Source organism: Poecilia mexicana, unplaced genomic scaffold (genome assembly GCF_051168715.1).
Source record: "Poecilia mexicana isolate PSO_F unplaced genomic scaffold, ASM5116871v1 scaffold_20, whole genome shotgun sequence".
NCBI lineage: Eukaryota > Metazoa > Chordata > Actinopteri > Cyprinodontiformes > Poeciliidae > Poecilia > Poecilia mexicana.
The window spans coordinates 10,179,477-10,191,344 of NW_028263389.1; the positions used below are offsets into that span (position 1 = coordinate 10,179,477).

Here is an 11,868-nt window from a genome sequence, read left to right on the forward strand (position 1 = left end):
CACTCACAAGAAAGACAAAAGATAAGTGCTTGTCGCAAAAAAAATAAAAAAATAAAAATAGAGAATCTGCCTGATATCCCAAATGAGTCCCACCCATCACTTCAATTAAGAGAAAACTGTCGTCCCAGACCTTTTTTTTTCTCCTTGTTTACCTCAGACCACATACTTTGTCGAGTGAGAAAAGCTAAGCAAAAGTGGAACATGCAACCAAAGTGGAAATGGAGAATAAAGTTTATGCAGGTGATTTTTATAAGCTGGAGAATAGTGATATTTTTCTCCATCAGTGCCAGAAACAACAAGTACAAAAGTAACAGGAAAAATCTATTGCAAGCTTACCAATGACTTAAGTTGTGCAAGGATTGAAAAATATTAAGAGTCTCACAAAAGATCAAGAAAAGCAACAAAGGGACCGAGGTCTATGGGATGTTTGTCTTTTTTTCTTTTCTTTTTGTCTGGAGTCTATAAACAAAATGGAAATAAAAGCAGCGAAACAATTATAAAAAATGGCAATGCTTTAAAAAAAACACACACATACCTGCTGTGAAGTTGTAACTTGCTGAAAATCCCACCCCTTCCAGTTCTCCATCTGTCACAAATTTTATCCACAGGTATCGGCCACTACTCCTGATATCTGGTGGGCTGTGCTGACCGCAGTACCGCCCAAGTGTCGGGGAGAAGCCAAACGGTCCATCGCGAACCTCAATGTTGTCAAATTTACATTCCCAAGAGGACTCAATTGAATAATTGTCCTCGAAGTGTAGATCAATGCACTGTCTTGGGGGTGCTGGAAAATAAATTGAAAAGTGTTAAGCACAAAGTATCATTTCATAGAGTACAGTCAATATTTTTCATTGATATTGATAAAAACTCTAGCTGTTTAAGTAGCTTGGAGGTAATGAGATTTTCTGCGAGCGTTTGTGACATTGAAACACAATTATGTTTCTCATCAAAGCAGAAGCTTTCTCACGAATCAGTATTCAATTAAGTTACTTATGTTGAATATAAACCTGAGTATTTAACATTAACAACCTGTATGTTTGAGAATCTTAAAGCAGGACAGGAAGTAGTTCTTGCTGCAACTCAGCTGCAAAAGCACTGAAGAAATGCTCAGCACTCTTATATTGTTTATGTGGCAGCATTTCGGGCACTTGGTAGCAAAAAGGACATTTGTAAACAAAGTGAATATATTCAACTGGCTAACTGCTAGCTCTGAAATTTCACACTTATTTTGGAAAGCTGGTCTAGATTTGATCATCCAATCCAAATGCCTACACTGATCAAACTTGAAATTGATAAATTTATGCCATATATATATATATATATATATATATATATATATATATATATATATATATATATATATATATATATATATATATATATATATATATATATATATATATATATATATATATATATATATATATATATATATATATTTTTTTTTTTTTTTTGAATCAGTATTTTACATTTGAAAATTAGAGAAATACAAATTGACTTAAACCTAGAATGAAATATTTGACACAGATGATTGTCATTGGGGAAACATGTATATGAAAACAGATCACATCTATACATGTGGGAACAGAAAAAAATGGTTTTGAAAATATTTGAAAAATGGTTTTGAAAATATTTCAGGGTTCTTTTCAACCCATCATGTTTTCATCATTTCATCATATTTTATAGTACAATCAAGTAGCTATGTTATGTTCAGTTGTTATAAAAATGCTATAAAAAATAACTTGACATCACAATTTGACACATTGAAAATGGCCTGTGTCTCTTTAAGAAGCTTGCGCTCTTTCCGATGCTCTGCTTTCAGCACGTAATTAAAACACTGCTCCTCTGTGATATCGTTTACAACCATTCTTAGGAGCATTAGACTGAGAAGTGGTTTGTATGATGAGCTCAGCAGACACACAGTTCCACCAGATGTTTGTCAAATGCTGCTGCTGCTACTAGTCTGGAGAAACTGTGTGTGGGAGGCGTGCACTGAGGGGTGGAAGCTCGGCTGGGATCTGCAGCTGCAAGGAGGAGCTTTGTGAGAGGGAGCGCTTAGGCACCCCCAATTGGCTGCCATGAGAGATTAAAGGATTTCTCAAACATGCATGAAACAATCAAAAGCAACACTCCATCAGGTATGTTTTTGATAAAAAAAAAAAAACATTATAACACGATATAAAGCTCAAAAAGTCAATTTTAACGTAACACCACACTGGTTCCACCTTAAATGGCATCTCTCTTTGGTAAAACATCTTTCTACATAAAAACAATTCTCTATGGGCATGTCTTGCTAGACGTTTACGCAAAATAAAAACTATAGCAGTGCTCTATTTGGTGGGGGGAAATCACATTTAAAACACCTGGTCTTTTTGTCTATTTCTGCTACTGTGTATGTCATGATCATATTCACCTTCAAGGATATAAACGCACTCTGTGTTGGGGGGGTATTTGTTTGGGTAATTGGGGGAGGTGAAGAGTCCTCCTTCTGCTTCTTTTACCCACGCTCCACACTGACCTGCAGGCTTTACTCCAGAATTGTTTTTCACTAAAACAAGATTCATACACAAAAAAAAATAAAAATAAAATAAAAACCAGCAATAAATGAAGCTTTGAAAGGATCATATATATAGGGTATAAAAATATAGATTTTTGATGTTGAAATTACCTGTAGCCGTATCCTTTTTTGTTGCCCCAGACAACCCGAGTATGAGTAGACTTGCCACAACTGTAAGATCAGAAAGAAAAATACATATTTTATTGTTTTGCTCCTTTTTTTTTTTTAGGTTTGAGACAGTACAGTTCAGATTCCTGATACTGGCTCAATTCAGCAATGTGAACAATTCATTCTTTTTTTCCCCCCACACTAAAGATGATTTTTCAAAACATAACCAAAAGACAGGTTTGAGACATGCTCAATAATATAACGGAAATACTTCTCTTTTTGAACTTGTTTCATTTTAATTTCAAATATTGAAAAGAACATGCAGCGAGAACTTATGACCTTCACTGCTAAATTTGCAGGCTGCAAAATGCAGCCTTATCATTATTTTTTGCTAAGAAATGATGTCAGCTTGATTTGTTGCTCGGATACTTAGTGTTCCCTTTCAGATCAGTTAAGGCTATGAAGAAAAAAATAAGACATACGGAGTAAGTGTGCTTCAGTTATAGTGTCTTACCGTGAAGGAAGCTGTGCCCATGTACCATGTCTGTTTCTTTCACAAACGGCTTCACACTCAACTAATTCCATTTAGATTTAGAAATACTTGAAGAAGAAAAAAAGTCAAAGATGAGAAGGATTTCTTCTTGCTAATTCACACTTTTATAAAACCTCTTACCGGAAAAAGAAGAAAAAAGAAAACTCCTTAAATCTGTTAAGTAGAAGTGAAGAAAAAAAAACTCATAAGAATTAATCACCAGTTTCATATAAAACCAAAAACAGTTCCGACTTCCATCCAAACGCTTCTAATGCCCCTTGGTGCTTTTGATGCACTGAAAGGATTAATAGTCCCTTCATCAGCCCTTCTCTAATCGCTCCACATTTGCGATCTTCTTTAGGGAGAAAAAAAAAAAGCCTCGTTTTGTCCTCTTTGGTCCCTGTATCAGGAGCGGGAATCCTTCAGAAGCACGCCAGACCGCGCAACACTCATCTCTGCGGCGTTTTCTTGTAGTCTTCTGGGGTGCGTAAAATTGTCCAGAGGAAAGAAAAAAAGACAAACGAGTTGTGTAGCCTACATATAAGGTGAGATTTCATAAGACGTTTTTTTTTTTTTTTTCCTCAGAAGGTTGTCTGTGGTGATCTGAGTGCGCCTCTCTGCATTGGCTTCTGTCAAATGGAGAGTCAGCGGGGGTAAATGCGTGATCTCCCTCCTCCTTTCGATTCTTTCCTTTTCTGCGTTTGGCACCGACTGTTTAAACGTCCAATGCGCCACGATCATCACGCTGCCTTTCACGCGCGCTTTGTGAACTTCAACCACAGCACGCTGCGGGATCAGCTGCACGCGCGAGAAACAAGTGATAAACATAACAAAAACAACAATATATATAAACAATACAGTACATACACAGTGTATATATATATATATATATATATATATATATATATATATATATATATATATATATATATATATATATATATATATATATATATATATATATATATATATATATATATATATACACTGTGTATGTACTGTATTGTTTATCATTGAAAAATAATTTAACAACTGCTCCTTCAAATCTAAGCTGAACGTGATGGCGCATTTTTAAGATTATTTGCAACAATAAAGTAATGCAGATGCATTTCAGGAAATCAGAGTATCATAAAATTTAACAAAAAAAAACAAAAACGTCTCATACCTAAACATACGTCACAGTGTTTAATTTTAAACCTTTTATTTCAGTTAATGCTGATAATTATAGCTTACAGGCAGTGTCTACGAACATTTTAATATTTTATAAGAACTAGTGTAAAAAAGAAAAAAAAAAAAAAAGCATGAACTCCTGGACTACTGCGGTGTGGCATAGAGGCAGTGGCTCTTGGCTGTGTTGAGGTGTTGAAGATGACCAGGATGCAGTGATTGTGCGTCAGCAAGTCTGCACTGCTGGTCAGGCAAGCACAGTGTTAAGCAGAGAGTGGCTTTGTTTGTGTGACAGGTGCCAGGTCCTACTGAAAAATAAAAGCAACAGTCAGCAGAGGTAGCTTGTCAGCAGAGGAAAGCGTGAAGTGCTTCAAAATTTCCTGGTGGATGACTGCTCTTTGGATTTGATGATACACAGTGGAGCAATGGCAGCGAATGCAATGGCTCCCCATATCATCACTGACTGGGAAAACTTCAAGTGTGATTCATCTAAAACAAAAACAACAAAAAAAAAAACAACCCTCTTTGAAACACTGAGCAGATCCAGTCCTTTTACTTATTTGTCCCATTAATATGTATTGAAACACTACCCCTGTTTTAGGTGTGTGTTGAGGCAAGGAATGCTACTTTTGTGGCCATGTTTTGGATATACTGTCTCATAAAGCTCTGACTCTTGCCACACTCCATACCTTTTTGATATACACAAAGTTCTTGGACAGGCTTCACAATTGTTCCTGCTGCTTGTGTATATTCGTACCACACTTTTTTCTTCCACTCAACTTTTCATTATTGTGCTTGGACATAGTAATTTTCATGGAAGAGTGCTTTTGTTGCATTTATTAAGTTGTGAGTTAAATTCCAGCTTCCTCCACTTCCACAAGTAATAAGATGTAAACTAATCTGATTGACACTACATAGGGACAATACATTTTGCAATGACATTGATTTATATCTACATAACATCCTTTATCTAAGATTTTCCACACCAGAAGTCAAATATTTATCCAACCGGTTGCAAGATTTCATGAGGCCTAAGATTTCATAGTGGTAATTCAACAATAACAAGTCTGTTTGGTCCTTATCAGAACTGGTGTTGCCTCTTTCCAAGAGTTGAATCTGCTAAATCTGTTGTTGAAATAGCTCTGAAAGTCAAACTCTGAAATTGCATACTTAACACTACAAAATGTGGAGAATGTCATTTTGGACTCCACAAGACACATGACACGTTTAACTGTTGTATGTTATGCAAGATTTAATGTTTGGCATTTTAGTTTTCTGAAGAAAATACAATGGAAAAAAGCAATCTCAACTGACTACCCGATCTTTTAACAAATACAATATTTTGCACTGCTGTCCTTAAAGCATTTGTATTAAACGTAGGCTAATCCAGTCCAGATTTGGCAAATCTATACACAGATCTTGAGAGACAGAGAGTTGGTCTAAACTGATTGAGATACCAATCAGTTATTACTGTAAAACTAAAAAGTAAAAAGTCTGAAAAAGTACTGAATTTTGAAAGGAAAATTTTGTTGAAACCTCATAAGAGTTTTTTTTATTATTATTATTATCTGCATGGCCAAACATGGGAAAAGCAATAGAAATAAATTGCTTTTTGAGGTTCAGCTCCCATAAACAAACAAGAGCTTCAAGCAGATATTTAATTTATCAGAGCAGTGCAAATATGTCAGTTTCATTTGTCAATACAGCCTCTCTGGGACCTATCATAAAACATTTAACTGTTCTTGAGCTTTGCTGCAACTCGGCTCTTGGTTTGCATGAATCCTTTCCACATTTCTAAACTCTACATTAAAAAGTAGAAGATTAATGATGTTGGATGAGAAACATTACTTTTTACATTTTTTTTTATCTCACACTTTTGAGATTACTTTCCCAAGACAATCATGTCAGAATGTACCTATACGCTCCTTCACTGAGTGCAGCGGCTCTTGCACCTGATGACAAAGCTGATCAGAGGGTGCTCAGGGACAAGTCAGGGGCTTGGGAGCCCAAAAATAGTCTTGGCACTCAGGAGACAATATCCATCTTCTGATACTCCTGCTGCAGACGCAGCATTGGCTTCAGTCTCTCTTTGCACATACTGGTTGGTTTTACCTCACCAGTTTTGATCAGTGGAGGTTTTTGTGTTGGAGCACAACCACTTTGGCCTTTTAACCCTTGTTGTATTTTTGTTGTTGTTGTAAAATATAAACTTAATATCAAAATTCATACCCAGGAGATTTGGTTTTTACATTGTATTGTTAAACTGATTCAGTTTGGCAGCAATAATGCACACTTTACAGGTGCCGCACTGACTTAAATATACGTATGGGGAATCTCAGAGCTCTTTTCATCTGTTATTGACAGTGATTTAAAGAGACTTGGGATTGAGGCCCTCCTTCAGATACATACACACCACGTACACGTATACATGCATACACAACAAGAACAAAAGTTTCTACCGACTTCCCTTTTCTTTACTTTAATGAATTCCGATAAATCTGCTGGGTACTCAAGATTGTTAGTCATCATTTGGCTGAATATAACTGGGATGCATATACCTCTCAAAACTACATGTCTTACTTGTATCCAGCAAACTAGGGAACCGTTACACATCCCGTGCCCCATCCAAAAATATTTGTCTCCTTCACGCCGGATATGTTGGATTTGCTCAAGCCCCCTTAGACATCAGAACTGATGAAGATCACCTGGATCCCATAATAACAACAAGTTGGCTGATGTGTTATGTTTTCAGAAAAGCAAACACTTTTGTCATTGTGTCTATTTGGCTGGACCAAGGTCTGATGAGTAAATTAAGTATGCACCTTTAGTGTGACGCTGCCAGTTTTCCTTTGTCAGTGTAACAGGGGACACCCCTAAAGCGGATAAACACTTAGGCTAATGCCTCCTGGCCAATGGGACTCGAATTAACCCTATTAGTGACGCATCAAGCAATGTGCTGACCTAAAAAAGAAAAAGAAAGAAAGAAGAGAGGAAAAAGTATTTGTCATTCAAGGTGCCTTGTGTTTAATTAAGTAAAACCCAGCACCAATAAATGTTTTGTTTTGTTTTGTTTTGATTTTGCGGCCATGAAACAAAGTGTCTGCTGCTCTTTTTGCTGCATTAGTTGTCTGGGTCTGTGTTGATAGACTGCATTTATCCTGGCTGTGCACCTGGAGCACCTGCAGGGAAAAATTCCATCAGACGATAGTCACATAAACTACCTGTGGCATCATTTCTGCTGAGGCGCTTTTGTTGGTTTGAAATTCTGAATCCAATTTCAAATCCCTTGGTGCTCTCTCTCTCTCTCTCTCTCTCTCTCTCTCCTCTTGCCATCTCTCACTTTCTCTCCTTCTGTTATTTTTCTTGAATGCTCTCAAAAAACCATTAAAGTGTTTTGAATTATAGCACAAACGGAAATGTGCATAAACACTCCTAATCATACCAGCAAAGGGAGATATTTTTTTTCATAAATCGAAGGAAAGAAAATGTGATGTGCCTTTTCAAGCACATTAGTGTAATTATTTTGTGAAGGACAATAATGTAAATGTAATCACTAATCAGACGCGCAGTAAAAAGCAATTTCCTATTTGTAATGCTTATGCTGGATTTCTGAAATGATCAATAAGCTAATTTGATTTTAAAATCTATAGAAAAAAATCCTTATTATAGCATCCTTTTGTAATAATCTGCGGGTGTTTGAACTTTTGGTTTCATTTGGCTTTCCATTATCTTTATTGTTTATTTACTTATATTTTGTACTTTAGTTTATTCCATTGTGTTTGTACTTTCACGCTTTGACTCTTATTTGTGCAGTTGGAGTTCTCTCTTTAGATTATCGTTCCTTCTCTTTATTTTGTCAGCTTAAGTTTTTTCCCTTAATTTCTCAGCTTTCTTTATCTTTTACCTTTCTCAGCCTGCTGGCTCGCTCCCTTCTCAGCTGTTTGGTTTCTTTCTCACTTTCACCTCTCCCCTCAGTACTTAAGCTCTTTGGTTTGTTCCACTCCTCAGTGGTTCTTTTTGTTAAATTGCCCGTTCTGTCATCTGCTGTCCGTTCTTGTCAGTGTTTTCTCGTTTTCACCAAGTCAAATATCATTGTCGTGACCTGTTATGTTTGCGGTTTGGTCCTGGCTTTTAATCAACAAAATATAACACCCGTATAACATAACACACGTAATAATTTAACATAAACTGTCTGAGCCGAACGAGGTTGATAATTCAACATTTTCAAAGTGTGACTGACGCAGACTTAACGTCTGCTGCCATTGCTAAAACTCCAGGCAGACTACAATTCTAAAACACTGCAGAAAATCAACATCATCATTCACAACTTCTCCTGTTTGTCGACTGGCCTAACTGCGCAGGAAAGGCAATGGCTCGGCTACTCTACGCATGTATGTTGAAACATTCAATATTTTACTTTGGAACACCGTCCTATATGGTTTGTGGTAAACTGTAAGGAGGACATCTGATACATCAAGCCACAACAACATCAAGGCCACCTTTGTAGAGCTCAGAACTAAAACTGTTTTGTCTTTCTATTGATTATGGATATCTGCAGAGCTGTGTCTTTGATGCTTCTCTGATTAGTATTTTCCTTGACTAGCCTCCAAGTTTAGGTGAAGCGAGGTTATGATGGACTCGGGTTGTAAAACCTTCATTAATAGATTAGAATTGACAATGTATATTTTCAGACCGCTTCCTTGCCGAAGCATTTAATCAACAAGCAGCTCAGTGTATTCACTCAAAATGTATTTTAATTTGTAAAAGAAAAAGGTTAATTAATGTGTGTGTGTGTGTGTGTGTGTGTGTTTATATTAATTAATCCATTATATTAACCAAGCAACATAATAGAAAGTCTGTTTTTTTAAAGCTCTGTATTTTACATACTCTGTATATAAAACATTGTATGGTAGTTTATGCAGAGGGATCTGAATGTTAGTCTGTTATGCATTGCTTTTCATAGTGGGCAAATTAGCTAGGGTTAAAAACCAACAACAACAGAAAGAAAACTACTCATTCCTGGAAACTAACACTTTACCAGCTGTTCTCAATGTCAGGTTGTTGCTTCCTTTGTTTGTCTGATTAACTTCCAGTGTTTCTTTTGAGAAAATCTTCTTTTGAAGCGATCAAACCCACTTACTCATTTTTTCCCCCCTCTAAGCTGCTTCTCATTTAGCTTTCTTTTTGTGGTGCAGCTCAACTGTCAATCACGGAGGTATTATCCATCCAGCAATTACTTCCTCTAAAGAAGGGCAGCTGCACCGTCCATGAGCCTAAGTATCTGCTAAATTGGCACGCTTGATTTCTGCTCTAGCTATAGCTCTGGGTGGAATTTAGTGTGCCATTGTACACCCATTTTTCAGCACCCTATCCGTTAGTTTCAGCATGAAGCAAGCAGTGACTTTTCACTCTATTTGGGCTAACATGCCCTCTGCAATCTGTTCGCTGTAGGAAGTCCCATTCCCCTTGGTTAAACCAACTGTCTAATTTGTCATTTGACCTCATTAGCCGTTTAGGCAGGGGGCCATGGACACCATGCAGTGGCACTTTGTAAGTACCAACAACAATAAGGCATGTACATAAGGGAAGTGCCTTCGCTATTGTCCCATTTGTGATGCAGGTAGGAGATGGAGAAAAAGTGATATTTGACAAAGATTTCTGAGCGGAGATCTTCCAGGTGAGTGAAGACTGTCAGTATAAACATTTGATCGTTTGTCTGTCTGAAGGCTAATAGTTTGATGTTTTGTTTTGTGGAGTCTTTGTTGATCTTCTTTAACCATTTTTGCTTCTCTGGTAGAAAATATTTTATTATAACCTCACAACCTTTTAAAATGTCAACTTTGGTGTTTTTTTTTTGTTTGTTTTTTTTTTAAGTGGTTACGTCTGTCAGGTGGTCCCAGAAAATCATACGAACATTGCTGGATTCAGTTTGAAAAGCATGGTTTCAGATTGATGGCAGGGATCATCCTCCGCTCTTGTTACGCAACACTGATTTATTGTTTCTGGTGGCTTCTTGCTCATTCCAGCACAGTGCTATCATCAAATTAATCAAAACCGCACCAGTTTTTTTTTTGTTTTTTTTTACAAACAGTAAGTGGAGTCAGTATAAAAATTGGGAGGTTCCTGCACCTCCTCAGTTTGTTTTAATTGGAAAAGGAAATGCCATCGCAAGTTTGACAGAGATAGCATTCTCTACCCTAAGGTAAATGATCAGGCGCAAAATGTTCGGCAGTTATTAAAATATTGAAAAATAAAACTTCATACATGCTGACGCTAGAACTGTTGTTTGAAGCATGAGTTTAACTGTTTTAGCAGAGATTAAATTAATAAGATATTCTCATATAACTTGTTACCAGCTGTAGGTGATTATTTTCCTTTTTCTTTGAATTTTCACTCAGAGTCTGATGCTGAGTTTGTGCACATCCTGGAAATCTGGCATGCAAGGAGCTCATATTTGCTTCTATGCTTGCTGGGCTCTGTACAGCATGAGCATATGACCTTTCATATTTACCCCAGTGTCTGAAGATAAACAACAGTTGCACAGATCCTTTCACACTTAAACATCCCTGTGCGGCACCTCACTGTGAGAGCATGGTACATTTCACACGGTTACAAAGCACTGATTTATACCACTGTTGAAAATGTCACAGTAAAGTGTAGATTTCCTCTGAGGTAGCAGGTCAAGATGAGTTCAGAAACTCTTGCTTTCTTGCTTTACAGGATAAATGTCAGGTGAAAGTGAAAAAAAAAAAAAAAAAAAAAAAAATATATATATATATATATATATATATATATATATATATATATATATAACAGTGTCAGCAATCAGTCTTATGACATTTTCATCATTTAAAATGTGTCCTAGAATTTCATTGTGAAACTTTAAAAAAATACTCTTAGCATGACAGAAAACTCATTTGTAATCTGTGTGTGCCAGACTCCTCTCTTCCTACTTAAATGATATCAGCTATTAATTAGTGATCAATATTCAGTTTATAATAAAAAAAGTCACATGACAATAAAAAAAAAAACAATATTATTGTTGCATTTACCATTATGCTGTATTTATGAGAAAATGTTATGATTTACAGTTGAGATCAGAAGTTTACTAGTTTTGGGCATGACTTATTGATTTGGGGGCTTTTAATCTTGCATAAGATTTGTTATTTTTCTAGGGAAAAAGAATCAAAAACACACAATTTTTAACTTCTGGAAAAGCACTTGGCAAATCCAAGCCTGATCACACCTGCAAACAAGAACACACTTAAAACAGAACCTGTTGGAACTCCATGAAGTAGGCAACATCATTTCAAGAAAGCTGTCAAATGCCACCTGGAACAGATTGAGGCGCCCTGATAAGTTTTATTAATCTCCTCTTAAGTTTATGTGTTATGTTTGCACACTGTGAGAATGTGAAACATCTTGTTCACGCTCATATACTTGGCCGTTAAAGCTGTAGTATGTAACTCCTATTTAAAAACATTATTTTTCACATGTTAAAATA

The 11,868-nt window shown here is 36.3% G+C and overlaps 1 protein-coding gene across 1 annotated transcript; it reads right to left on the reverse strand.

Annotated features, from left to right (window-relative positions):
• Positions 1-426: 426 nt before the first annotated feature.
• Positions 427-4,082, reverse strand: LOC148153375 (neuropilin and tolloid-like protein 1). The gene is made up of 2 exons (XM_088001551.1): positions 2,414-4,082; positions 427-784 (listed from the first exon to the last, which is right to left on the reverse strand). Exons 1-2 carry the CDS (start codon positions 2,562-2,564, stop codon positions 495-497), a joined length of 441 nt encoding a protein of 146 aa, XP_087857677.1. The 5' UTR covers positions 2,565-4,082; the 3' UTR covers positions 427-494.
• Between the last annotated feature and the right edge of the window lie 7,786 nt (positions 4,083-11,868).

Excerpts from the sequence above, each read along its gene's own strand:
- LOC148153375 (XM_088001551.1), bottom strand. The coding sequence starts at position 2,564 with ATGAATCTTGTTTTAGTGAAAAACAATTCTGGAGTAAAGCCTGCAGGT. Across the intron at positions 785-2,413 it reads GTGCGTTTATATCCTTGAAG|CACCCCCAAGACAGTGCATT; the intron begins GTGAATATGATC and ends TTTATTTTCCAG.